At 41.2% G+C, this 12886-nt stretch overlaps 1 protein-coding gene across 1 annotated transcript in view; it reads left to right on the top strand.

The window, feature by feature from the left end:
- The window catches only part of LOC123746596 (uncharacterized), a 37094-nt gene extending 25298 nt beyond the window's left edge, over positions 1–11796 (top strand). Inside the window, exon 5 of the mRNA XM_069318375.1 lies at positions 11303–11796. Within this exon, the coding sequence (XP_069174476.1) occupies positions 11303–11530 (228 nt within the window). The 3' untranslated portion in view covers positions 11531–11796. The remainder of the gene's footprint in view (positions 1–11302) is intronic.
- Positions 11797–12886: the final 1090 nt, after the last annotated feature.

The following is a 12886-nucleotide window of genomic DNA, read 5'->3' as shown; positions in this document are numbered from 1 at the left end:
ATATTATTTACGGCAGTAGAATACTTGCAAAACACAATTAATACTCATGTGTTCATTTAATTTCTTATACACATAATTTCTACCAGTGTATATATTATATAAAATTACAAAATCCAAAAACATAGCACTATTTTACACATTATTGCACCACATTTATTGTAGTTATTATGCCAACCCAACAGAGGTAGGATATTTTAGACTGATACGGTACTAAGATTTGTACAAATTCAGTCTACACCATTAACTGCATTAATAGATAGGATTATTACCTAACTAGTACTGTTAGACAGTGCTGGTGCATTATTATTTTATGTAGTGCTGACCCTAATGGGTGGAATTAACCATTTATTGTGTAATGACATTTATTACATGTTTCTATGTACATCTTTGAGTGTTACTGTAAGTTCACTACCCATCCAAGGCTGATTTTGAAGAGCTAAGCTAAGGAACACCTGTAGTGATACCAAGGCACCACACAAATCTTAGTTACTTATTATTAGGTAGGTAGCTAACCTCTAAATGAGGTAAATTACAATCAGCCTCAAGAAAATATCAGGCTTCTATAATTATACCTGCTCTACATAAAGGAGCAAGTACCATAGCTGTCCAAGTAGCTATATAAGCCCTATAAGGCTCAAACTTACAGCCAGAATGGCTACTAGAAAAAGCTGGAAGAATCTTGAAAGGTCTTCAAAATCACCTGTCAAAACTACTTGACAAATGTGACAACTGTTTAGGAACTAACTCAGTTGACGTCTTCAGGCTAAAAATTTCCACAAAGGTGGCTAGCTAAAAATATGACCATGTAAAGGATATAATCGAGTCTTATAGGAACATGATCCTTGTCAGTAATACTGACCCAGACGAATTGCGTCCGATAGAATCTGATCTTGCCGACTATGAAGATATAATTCAAGACAAGTTAGATCACTATAACAAAGTGCTTGCGACACAAAATGTTCCTGATTGTTAGAACATTTTTGTAGTAGACCTACACCCAAGCAAACACCCAGCTCAGACGAAATACATGAGCTACCTCAAAATGAGGAGAATCCTCTAATCAATATTGATCACTACACAGGATCAACAACTGAAGTTCAACCTTCATTTTCTACCATCTCATCTAATACAACTTCACGTAATAATTTATTTACAGTCTGATCAATTTTCAGACAGCTCTTCTCAATATTCCCTGGATTCTATAAATTCAATGCATGAGGCTACTGAATTAACTAGCTTCTCACGGAACCCAGAGAAACAAGTGAAGCTGCAGATGAAACTCTTAGTGAAGCTGTAATAATCAGTGAATCTGAACTAGAAAATGATAAAGCTGAAGCTGTAATTAAAGCTGAGGCTAAGCAAGAAGCCTTAAGCAACACAAGTAATAGTCATAATTACTCACACCAGCCTTCTAGAGCAAGTGCTAACAATGAGAAGACTGTTATAAACCTTGTACACCAATTACTAGAATTATCTCCATCAGAACAATCAGTTGACTCTTTACAAGCTTTTAGTTTTCAGCTTGAGTCACTTTTAAATTCCTTCAGTAAAGAGGTGGATCACCCAACTGCTGAGTGGATGACTAAAATTATCATCCAGAGAAAATTGTCTGGTGACACACTCAATAAATTATATTTATACCAGAATGGTAATGTCCTGTCAATGCTGGATATATTTACAGGTTTGCGCAATATGAGCAATCAATCAGCAAACCAGGTACTTAATGCCTCTTCTGAATGCACCGAAACTGTACCCACATCAGTTTCCTTACCTGGAACTCCTAAAGTGACACTGTCACCAGGTAACAAGGGTACTAATAATCGATGTAAATAACAATAAGTTAAACACTGATTCATCAGTAAGGCCCAAGAGCCCCATAAGTGCTTCTAAAGGACCTAATGGTCCAAAGAGCACTCCCAAGAGCCCAGTAATTGCTCCCCAGAGTACACCAAGTACTCACAAGAGAATAAATAACAAGCAAATGCAAGCAGCAAAACCATCACAACCTGCAGTTACTGTTTTACCTAAACAGGTAACCCCTAAACGAGCTGTAGGATGGGGAATGTGCTTGTTTTGCAATCAAAAACATACTCTGTACAAATGTACCAATTACCCTAATAAAGACACAAGAGTCAGACGACCCAAACAGTTACACAAATGTACTAGGTGTCTCAAATCACATAATGTTAATAGCTGTGACACCCCACTGAACACCTGCAATAGGTGTAGAAGGGGCAAGCATCATGCTGCACTGTGCAAATTTGTCAAGACAAATTATGTCAATCCTAGAATAGGAGGTAGAGAATCTACACCAGTACAGTGCTGCAAGGTGAAGAGAAGTGAATGTAAAATAATTTCACCAGCATCTCAAGTGGATGCAGCTTTGCCCACTACCCAACTTCAAGTAAAGAACAAAGGAGCCAAGATCACCACTCGTGGATTATTTGATCAAGGTGGGGGCCTCGTAGCCTGGTGGATAGCGCGCAGGACTCGTAATTCTGTGGCGCGGGTTCGATTCCCGCACGATGCAGAAACAAATGGGCAAAGTTTCTTTCACCCTGAATGCCCCTGTTACCTAGCAGTAAATAGGTACCTGGGAGTTAGTCAGCTGTCACGGGCTGCTTCCTGGGGGGGGAGGCCTGGTCGAGGACCGGGCCGTGGGGACACTAAAAGCCCCGAAATCATCTCAAGATAATCTCAAGATCCCAGAGAACTTTCATTACTCAGAAAGTGGCAGAGACACTCAATTTACAACTACCCGCCCCCAACCGGCTGAAACTGGCAAACAACACCAACTGCTGGAGCGCCGAAGCAACACGTCTGTCCCCTACCGAAGCTAGGGCCAGACTCTCGTTTCTGCTTAATTGTTGTAGGAACACAGCACGAACAACCTTGCAAACTTACCAATACGTAAGTGAATTTACAGAGAATTAATAACCCGTGAAACGTTTAGGTTGGGAAAATGTTACAAATTATCTTTGAATAGGATTAATTGTGGCTGGCAGTAATTAAATTTCCAGCAACCTTAGGTTTCCTTTCGTTTAATGCATTACCATTAAACCGTAAGCATTGTTATTTAACATGCTTAATGAGCTCAATATAGCTTACTTTTGAGTTAACGTAATATTTGAGCACTTTAATGATCCTCCATGCTAATACGAGCACTGCTCGCCATGATAATTGAACGCTACACTGCTCCACCTCGTTAATTCGAGTTCAATATAACTCACCCTGAGTTAGCATAACAATTGAGCGCTTTAATGTTCCTCCATGCTAATACGAGCACTGCTCGCCATGATAATTGAACGCTACAATGCTCCCCACGCTAATTCGAGCACTGCTCACCAGAGAATCTGCCTAGATTCCGTGCTTAGCTATTTTTCAACAAGGATCTTGCACTAATAACCCGAGCTGATCTTACAGCTCATCTGTGAATTAACGTAATAATTGAGTGCTTTATTGTTCCCCATGCGAATTCGAGCTCAATATTGCTCGCCATGATAATTGAACGCTACAATATTCCACCTCGTTAGTTCGAGCTCAATATAGCTCACTCTGTTAACTGTTAACGCGCTCAATATAGCTCACCCTGTTAACGAGCTCAATACAGCTCACAATATTAATTCGAGTACATTACTGCTCACAAGCTAGAGTAACTCCACTAAGAATTAGTGAGTTATCACAATTAGCTTAGTCCTCTACTTAGGTAGGTTAGAAATTTAAACCATTTACTTAGGTAGGTTTAGGGACTTTAGTTCATGTCAACTGAGTACTAGCCTAGTCTGTACTCATGATTAATTACAGTTGACTATACTTAAAGAGACTGATTTAATAAACTCAATTCTCATTTAAAGTTGAGGATGTATTAATGAGTTTACAGTGTCAAGCCTATGAGCTGCAATTCAATTAGCTCATAAGTCAGAATGACTAGGCTACTAATCTCACTGTCGACTCAGAATCTTCCTTAATTTTAATGAATAAACCTTTTCAGTTCTCTAATATTACACTAATTTAGCTAGCTAGCAACTAAGTTATACCATCAGTCAGAATGACTACTGCACGGCAGTGCATATTAAATCAAAATTCCTCATTTGATTTTGGAGTGATTGTGATGCTCCGTGATGTTCTTGTCTAGTAACTCAATAGTTACAAGTCACAGCGACCCTAGACAGTGATCTTACTGTAGTGTCAGCGTCTCCTTGATCTTGAATGACCCCAATAATGCTTTAATTGATGTATAATAATGTAGAATACAACTTATACAATAATGTTATCAGTTCTTAAGAACTTTTTCTGACTTTGCCTACAATTCGGCAGCTACGTAATACAACCATTACATGTCACTGCGACCCTAGTTGTTGAGTTTATTGTAAACTTTAGAGTTCTTGATTACAGATGACTTAATAATTTAATATTTCAATGTTTAATTCATGTTCCCACAATGACTTAGAGTATTATCTGTCTCTGACAGATTCGGGACATTCGTTACTAACGAACTAACGTACTAATTTACTAATCCATAATATAACTTCGGAATGGGTACGTCAGTACTCAGAACTGCGACCTGAGAATTCCCCCCCCCCCCGGAGTTATGTTGGAAATTTCCAACACTGATACATCTCTATTGTATCATAATACACTATTGTTGTATATTAACCACAATATCAATTAACCTTACTAACTGTAATACTAACATAAATTAATATTTCTTTATCTGCGCATAAATTTTTGAAATTCTCATGTAATAGAGAGGCAGATTGCGTCAGATAATGTCTTTCTAGACACATTTATTACTAATATGTTGGAGAATTGAACATGGTTCTCTACTTTTATCAGTATACTGTATAATAATTAGTTACTGATAATATAACTCCTAATGATCCAATAACCGAGAGTTATTAACTAAGATTATCACTAAATAACAGTTTTATCTGTTATATACGAACGCCATTAAAATACTTCCCATTTCTCGTTAATAAGGAAACGGTGCTTAATCAACACTATCTAGCGAGAATATAAACAATATAGTTCTTACAATTGCAACCCTATTCTTTTAGAGCATTACTTCAATAATTACACGGAAAAGAATTCTCCGTGATTACTAAATTACGATATCTCACCACACACACACACACACACACAAACACCAAAACACACTCATATAATTAATATACCCAACTCATAAGGTACCCAGTCACAGTCCTGCTCCTGTGCCAGGTAAGTCCCCTACGGGCTCACCATAGCCCGTGCTACTTAATCTAAAACAACATCTTAAGATGCAACACCGCAGAGTTAAGAAAAAACACTCATCCTCGGTAACATCTTCAGAGATGCGCACAGGACCGGCGCACACAAAAAACGGAAATAGGTTCCCAACACCGGGTATATAAGAGGGAGGACTTGCCTCTCCTGCCATAACCCGTCGCTCCACACCTCTAACAGCGTCGTTTGACAGCCTACCGTCGCTTCATCTACCATTACCCACCACCACGATGATAGGCCTAGTGAGTACTCAATTGTCTCCTTTAATCGTCAGTTACAATAATGTCTTTGGGAATAGGTGTGTGAGACAGATATCTATTGAGATACGACATCTATTTTCCCTTTTAAACGTTAAGGGACTATTTTAATGCGCATGAGAATCAGAGCCTATTTTCTTGAAGGATACAATTTTCTTTACAAATGCGAGTATTTGCATTATCAAGTTACTTGATAAGGGTCAAGAACGGATGGAACCGTTGTCAAATACGTCACATTAGGCTCCAGGACGGACCGAAATATCGTCACTTTCATTTCGTATGTGGACTGGGTTATATATAATAATAATAATAATTCATTGTGTCGGGGGACAGGAAGCCAGAGTGTAATGTAATCCCCCCCTTCCCATCCCAAATCCTTATCCTGACCCCTTCCAAAGTGCTATATAGTCGTAATGACTTGGCGCTTTCCCCCTGATAGTTCCCCCCCCCCCAGGTCGATTTACAGACCCCGTCCAGGATGCAATCCCATAACAAGCTGACTAACTCCGACTTGCTGCTAGGTGAACAGTTACATTAGGTGAAAGGCAATGTGTCCATTCCTGTCTATACCATCGTGGAATCGAACCCGGGATCCTAGACTGTGAGAAGCAGTTAACATTAACGTGAAAAGTAATTGCCTGGTGTAAATTTTGCGTTTATGATCAATACAGTAACTTTCCCTGGTTAAGGAACGAACAAATTTCTCACACCGAATTTCGTTAAGTAAGTCGGGCTTAAGCCACGTTTACTACTTCCTAAAATATATATTTGAAACGTGAATATTTTGATAAGAATTTATTGACGTATTTAAAATGACTTCCCAGGATGTAAATTCTCGTGCTTTAGTCCCCCGTCCTATTGCCAGAAGTTAATCTCGTTATTTATGTTAAATTCCATTTTTTTAAGATTTTGAATATTTTTTGGTATATAAATTTTTGTGTTTATTGTTAGAGGTGAACCATTCGTTACATATCGTTAGCTTCATTGGTTGTTATATATTTGTTAGCTTATTATTGCGCTATTGTTTGTTTTGACAATCTGCCTCAATTTGTATATAATACTTTAATAATTCGATTAGGCTTTGCATTTTCGGGCACAGGAAGCCCTTATTGAAGTGTCCCTTAGCCAATAACTGTCTAACTACCACACACCTAGTTACTCCCAGGTGAACAGATGCATTAGGTGAAAGGAACCGTTGCCCAAATGTGTCGGTACTGCCGTAGAAATTAAACCAAAAACCTATTGGTTGTAAACTAGTATTATCACAACACTAAACGTTTTAGTTGAATAATTGTAATGCTTTCTATAATGTTAACTTACTTGTTTATTCTGAAATAATAATAATAATGACCTCAGACTGTGAACAGTGTGACCACAGACTATGAACAGTGTGACCACAGACTATGAACAGTGTGACCACAGACTGTGAACAGTGTGACCACAGACTATGAACAGTGTGACCACAGACTGTGAACAGTGTGACCACAGACTATGAACAGTGTGACCACAGACTATGAACAGTGTGACCACAGACTATGAACAGTGTGACCACAGACTGTGAACAGTGTGACCACAGACAATGAACATTGTGACCACAGACTGTGAACATAGTGACCACAGACAATGAACAGTGTCTGTAGTCAAAATATAGTGTCATATCAGAGATAAATACGAAATGATGGAGAGACTGTATCACTGCATTAGTGAACCAGTAGACGGAAAGTCGTGTCTTAGGAGCTGGAAGTCAACCCTGTATATATTATACAGGAGGCAGTCAGACAACAGGACATTGTCAGACAACAGAAGTCAGACCCAAAAATGACCTTTTCTCAAACTATCGAAAAGATGCACACAATGGTATTCACGTCTTTTTTCTTTTGTATACTTTTTACTCTCCATCGAAGCAACCAAAAATGTATATTTGTTCTACTTTTTCCAGGTTGTGCTTGCTGTTGTGGCGGCAGCGGCGTCTGCCTCGCCCCTGGCCCAAGGCGGCCGCGTCGTCTACATCAGGGATTCATCAGAGGAGAGGAGGTGAGGGAGGAACGGGGGCAGGATAAGAGGTTAGGGGGGGGGGGGGAGAGAGAGGAAGACGAGAGAAGACGGTGGGGAGGATGAGTATATGAGTAACATTAGGAAAGTTAAAACAGCCGTGAGGAAGTGGATAGTATAGAGGTCTAGAAGAGGACCTACATGAGGGAGTGAGCAATGGTAGAGGCCTCGAGGAGGATCCTACACGAGGGAATGAATGGCTAGTGGCAGAGGACTCGAGGAACACCCGCTTGAGATAGTGGGAAGCAGAGACCTCGAGGAAGTCCTGTACGAGGGAGTGGGGAATATAGAGGCCCTGCAATAGTCTCCGAAAGAGAAAATTTGAACGGTGGGAGATAGTGTCATATTTCGCGAGGCTATCATAAAGTCATGACTTGCTTGTTTAATGAATCTTAAACCTTTAAATGCAACTTTGAACCTTGAACTGTTGTATGACTAACGAGCCAAGCCCAACCTGATCGGTTTACGCCAAGCATGAAACGCAGAAACACGCAAGTGAGCAGCAGCGTCTGCTCTGACCATGACATTTCTTTCCTATTCTTTACAAAGAATCAATTTAGGATATTCGAGCTTGTAGCACAAAGCATGGCAAGGTATTGTACACTTAGTAAGCCACTTGAGAGACGGTGGCCCTTCAGGTAAATACTGACAAATCAACGGAGAATGCAGTCTTACCTTGAGCCGAAGAAGCCTAGTCACTCCACACTTATGACATTTCTTGCTGACATTCTCTGATGTAGATCGTCGTGGTTCCTTGGAGCAGCGTGCTGGTAAGACATCTTTTAACATTACCGAGATCTCAGAGCTCTTCCACGGAGACGCGTATATGTGCAAATGTTAATTATATATGGTTAAATATCCTCGTCCGTAGCCTCACCATGTGCAGCTAATGGAATATGTAAGAGTATTTTCGTAAAAGAATCTTTTCCAGCATTAAAATGTTCGGTTAATTTGACTTTGTCAGTTTTATAATATGTCTCCACCAGTGCTTTTCACTGACAAAGATGCCACAAAATCGGTCCCAAGAAAATTCAGTAGAAAAGGCACGTTCTCCATTAACACTTTTAAGACTATTTGAGCGGGAATGATCACTTTAACGTTCCTAAAATTATAAACACTCATTGCACTATTTTACTTTGAAAATTCACTGTTAAATATCTTGCCAATCGCACAAGCATTTCACCGCAAAACAACACTTGAATTGTGTCAGAATTCACAGCAACGTAACATCTAGCCTAGCCTTAGGCACGAGTAATATTGTTCCAACTCACAGCATTCGGCACAGCAGCTGTCAACACAGCATACTAAAGCAAAATAAATAATAACCCCGATTTCTCAACAATTGTGCAGCTCAGAGCACTGTTTTGGGCACAGAACGCGTCAGCACACAGCATCGTCAGTCCTGAGTTTCAGCACAACAGCCTAGCTCAACACAGCTTCGGCCAGCACAACTGCCTAGTTCAACACACAGCTTCGTTAGCACACAGCTTCGCTCAGCACACTCTCTCGGTCGTCACAACAACCTAGCTCAGCACACAGCAACAATGCGTTAAGGTGTTGTGGTGAGCGCTGAGGTGTCCTGCGCAGGGTATGGTGGCGCCGCCCCGTATCAGCTGGGTATGAAACGCGTCAACAAACGGCTGTGCTAATTAACGTGTAAATATTTTTGTATTATTGTTATTTTGACGTGTATCCTACATGCTTATGCCACGGCCGAATAATATTTTCTATAAATCAATTATCAATGTATGTAAATTATTGACTAAAGCATTTACTAAGGTACTGATAATTAGGTGGGTTGCCGCTTTGCAAACTCAACATGTATGCTTGTGAAATGCTGGTTATTATTGAAAAGGTGATTAGGGCATCTATGTATGATTTGTTCTCGATTTGCAATCAGGGAAATCTTGGGTTCGCATCCCAGGCAGGACCTAAGTGGTTGGGCATGTTTCCTGTGACTTAATGACTGTATTTACTTACCAGTAAATAGGAGTTAGTCAGGTTGTTGTGGGACTGCATACTAGGGAAGGTCAGTAGTCTGACCCTGGGGGGAACCTTCGATATAAGTCTAACGTAACGAATAAAAGCTGCCTGTCCCCGATAAAATGAATTATTAATTCTTCATATAGTCCTATGCAATTCATGTCTATTTTACCTGTTAGACCATTTTTAGCGTTGTTGGGGGGCGGAAAGTTGGTAAGCCTGAATGGCTACCCTATTTCCATACAATAATTGTGTAACTATATTATTACACTGCTTTATTTATTATTAATGCTATTGTTATTTTGACTGCGATTTAATCAAATAGATTGTGTTTGTGAAATTTTCATATCTAGCATTGTTACCCATTCATGACTTTCATTTTTTATGACTGCATTTCTATAGAAAACTAATGTTATCGGTGACTAGGTAATATTATATTAGTATTATGATGTCAACAAAACCACTTCTTCTGATATAATAATACTTATAATAATTCATTGTTTTGGGGGACAGACAGCCAGTGTATATATACATGTTAGGCTTATATCAAGGTAACCCCCCCCCTCCAAGAATGCAACTCCACAACCAGCTGACTAACTCCTGAGTACCTATTTCAGGTTTGGGGCCGCGGCCCCATTAGCCTTGGGATCCGGACTCATCAAAAGCGCCTTCAAGCCTGGCACCTTCCCATACAACATTGTTCTGGACAGCCCTGAGGACCTGGGCCCCATTCCCTGAATCTAAACAACGTGAGTTTAGCGCCTTGCTGCTCTAGATTCTTGTGTTCAGTTTATCCTTAAATGTGTAATTTATGCACTCAGACATGCGCACTCATAAGCACCCTATGCTTTCTTTCACCCTATGCCCCTGTTACCTAGTAGTAAATAGGTACCTGGGAGTTAGTCAGCTGTCACGGGCTGCTTCCTGGTGTGTGTGTGTGTGTGTGTGGTGTGAAAAAAAATAGTAGAAGTAGTTAGAAACAGTTGATTGACAGTAATGAGGCGGGCCGAAAGAGCAGAGCTCAACCCTCACAAGCACAACTAGGTGAATACACACGCACACACACACACACACACACACACACACACACACACACACACAAGTATGAGAGGGAATAATGAACCAGACAGACTTGTTCTGTTAATTACCCTGAACGAGTCAGACATTAGGGAAGTCAAATCAGAACCCACCATAGCCAATGAGTGACCAGGCACTGTGTCCTAACATTTGAGTATCTGGTGGAAGTAGGATTAACCCATCCAAGGAATGGACCGAAAAGTAAAAGGCTGGAATACCGAAAGGGAAACTATGATGAGATTAGAAACTTCCTAACAGCGGAAGACTGTCTCCCATACCATGGGAGACAGAACTCAGAAAATCAAGACAAATGACGGTTAGAAAGTCGGGGTACAGGAGCTAACAGTTCGATCCTTGTGACACAAGTAATAAATACAAATATTAAATCCATACACACGCACACCCTCAGCCACACAAACACTCCCTCAGAAGTGTGAGAACATTGTATTAATCTAAGAAGATTCGGAAGCCGGGGGCTACGAGCCTAGCTCGACCCTGGTTGTACATATAGACTTAGGGCAATGAAGAACATTCAGGTACATTACATCCTGAACCTAGTTGGTACACTGCTCTTCGCACCACAGCAGCTGCTGTACAAAGTGTTGCTGTGGTCTTGTTACACTCTGCTCTACCCACCACAGCAGCTGCTGTAAATATTTTCTCTCCCACAGAACCCGCAGACCCTAAGTGAACGCGTCAACACCCTCACCCAACTGCTCAACACCGGTGTGGCCGACATCTCCCCCGACGACATCCACCACTACCCTGGTCTGAGGACCGCCATCGCACAAGGAGACGGAAAGTTCCTCGTCAACCACTCCGGTGAGGTGGTCTACCGTCCCGGACCTCCAAAACCAGCACAGAAGGCGGGAACGGGAGTTCAAGTTGCCAAGAAGTAATCAACCATCTCAGAGAACTGTCTGCTGGGGGAGAAGTTGAAGGTCGGGTTCTAAGGTCCCAAACAATCTGAGGACCTCTGCGCCAACAGCAGGGGCGACTGTGGCATCTTCAAGAGTACTTCGACTCCTCCAGCGATTGTTAGAAAACTGCCATATCCCTCAATGACCTTTCTTCCCGTTCCTCCCTTACTCTTTCCATATATCTTTATTGCTTGATTGAAGATGTTCTGAAGTGACATAATAAACAAACTTCTTTTTTAAACTTCTCATCTTGTTTATTATTACCAAAACCCATAATTAAAATATGCACTTAATGAACACACACACACACACACACACTGGGGCGCCTGTGGCTGTGTGGATAGCACGATGGACACATGATCCTGTGGCCAGGGTTCGATTTCCGGCACCGGCGAGAAACGATGGGCAGAGTTTCTTTCACCCTATGCCCCTGTTACCTAGCAGTAAATAGGTACCTGGGAGTTAGTCAGCTGTCACGGACGTTTTCCTGGGGTGTGTGTGTTGTGGTGTCGATTGACAGTTGAGAGGCGGGCCGAAAGAGCAGAGCTCAACCCCCGCAAGCACAACTAGGTGAATACACACACACACACACACACACGGTAAGGTAATTGGAACCTCTGTGGGTAAGGTTGGATTATAGCAATGACTAGGTCAGGAAAGGCGTCTAGGTCCAGCAGTATTATTGTTGAAAAAGAGGATAGGTTTGTGGAGAAGATGATTGGGAAATTTGTAGAGAAGAGGGATGTTTGGATAGATAATCTAATCCAGGGGATTAAAAGTGAAATCTTTAATAGGATACAGGATGAGGTTCAGAGACAAAAACGAGAATTTATGAACTATATTCAAGAAGAAATCAAGAACAGCAGAGTGGCATGGGAAAGAGAGATAACTAGGCTTACAACTGAATTTGGCAGGAATAAGGGTAGCATGACAAGGGAAGGGGGAGTGGTGGGGAATGGAGTAGTGAGTGTGGGTGGGGCGGGGATCAGCCGTGGAAGGAGGCGACCAGCACGACCCTTCACTGAGAAGGTCAATCATAATCCATGGATTACTTGAAGCCGAGGCAGGAAAGTATGGAGATTGAAGATTTTGAGTTACAGAGGGATGTTGAGAGATATCAGAGCCGAAATGGTAGGGAATGAGGTGGGGATCCATCGCCGCATTGGGCGTACAACTGTAACAAGAAACGACCTGTCCTGGTACAATTCACTAACGAGGAGGCTGTGGACTACACACTGCAACACAAGCACTTACTCAGAGGTAGCGAAAACTATTACAACGTGTATATTGACAAATACATGACCAAAGATGAGCAGATAGTTCACAGGGCGAGCT

This window comes from Procambarus clarkii, chromosome 90 (genome assembly GCF_040958095.1).
Source record: "Procambarus clarkii isolate CNS0578487 chromosome 90, FALCON_Pclarkii_2.0, whole genome shotgun sequence".
NCBI classification, from domain to species: Eukaryota; Metazoa; Arthropoda; class Malacostraca; order Decapoda; family Cambaridae; genus Procambarus; species Procambarus clarkii.
Note: the sequence above shows the minus strand (reverse complement) of the source record. Positions and strands in the feature narration are given on the sequence as shown.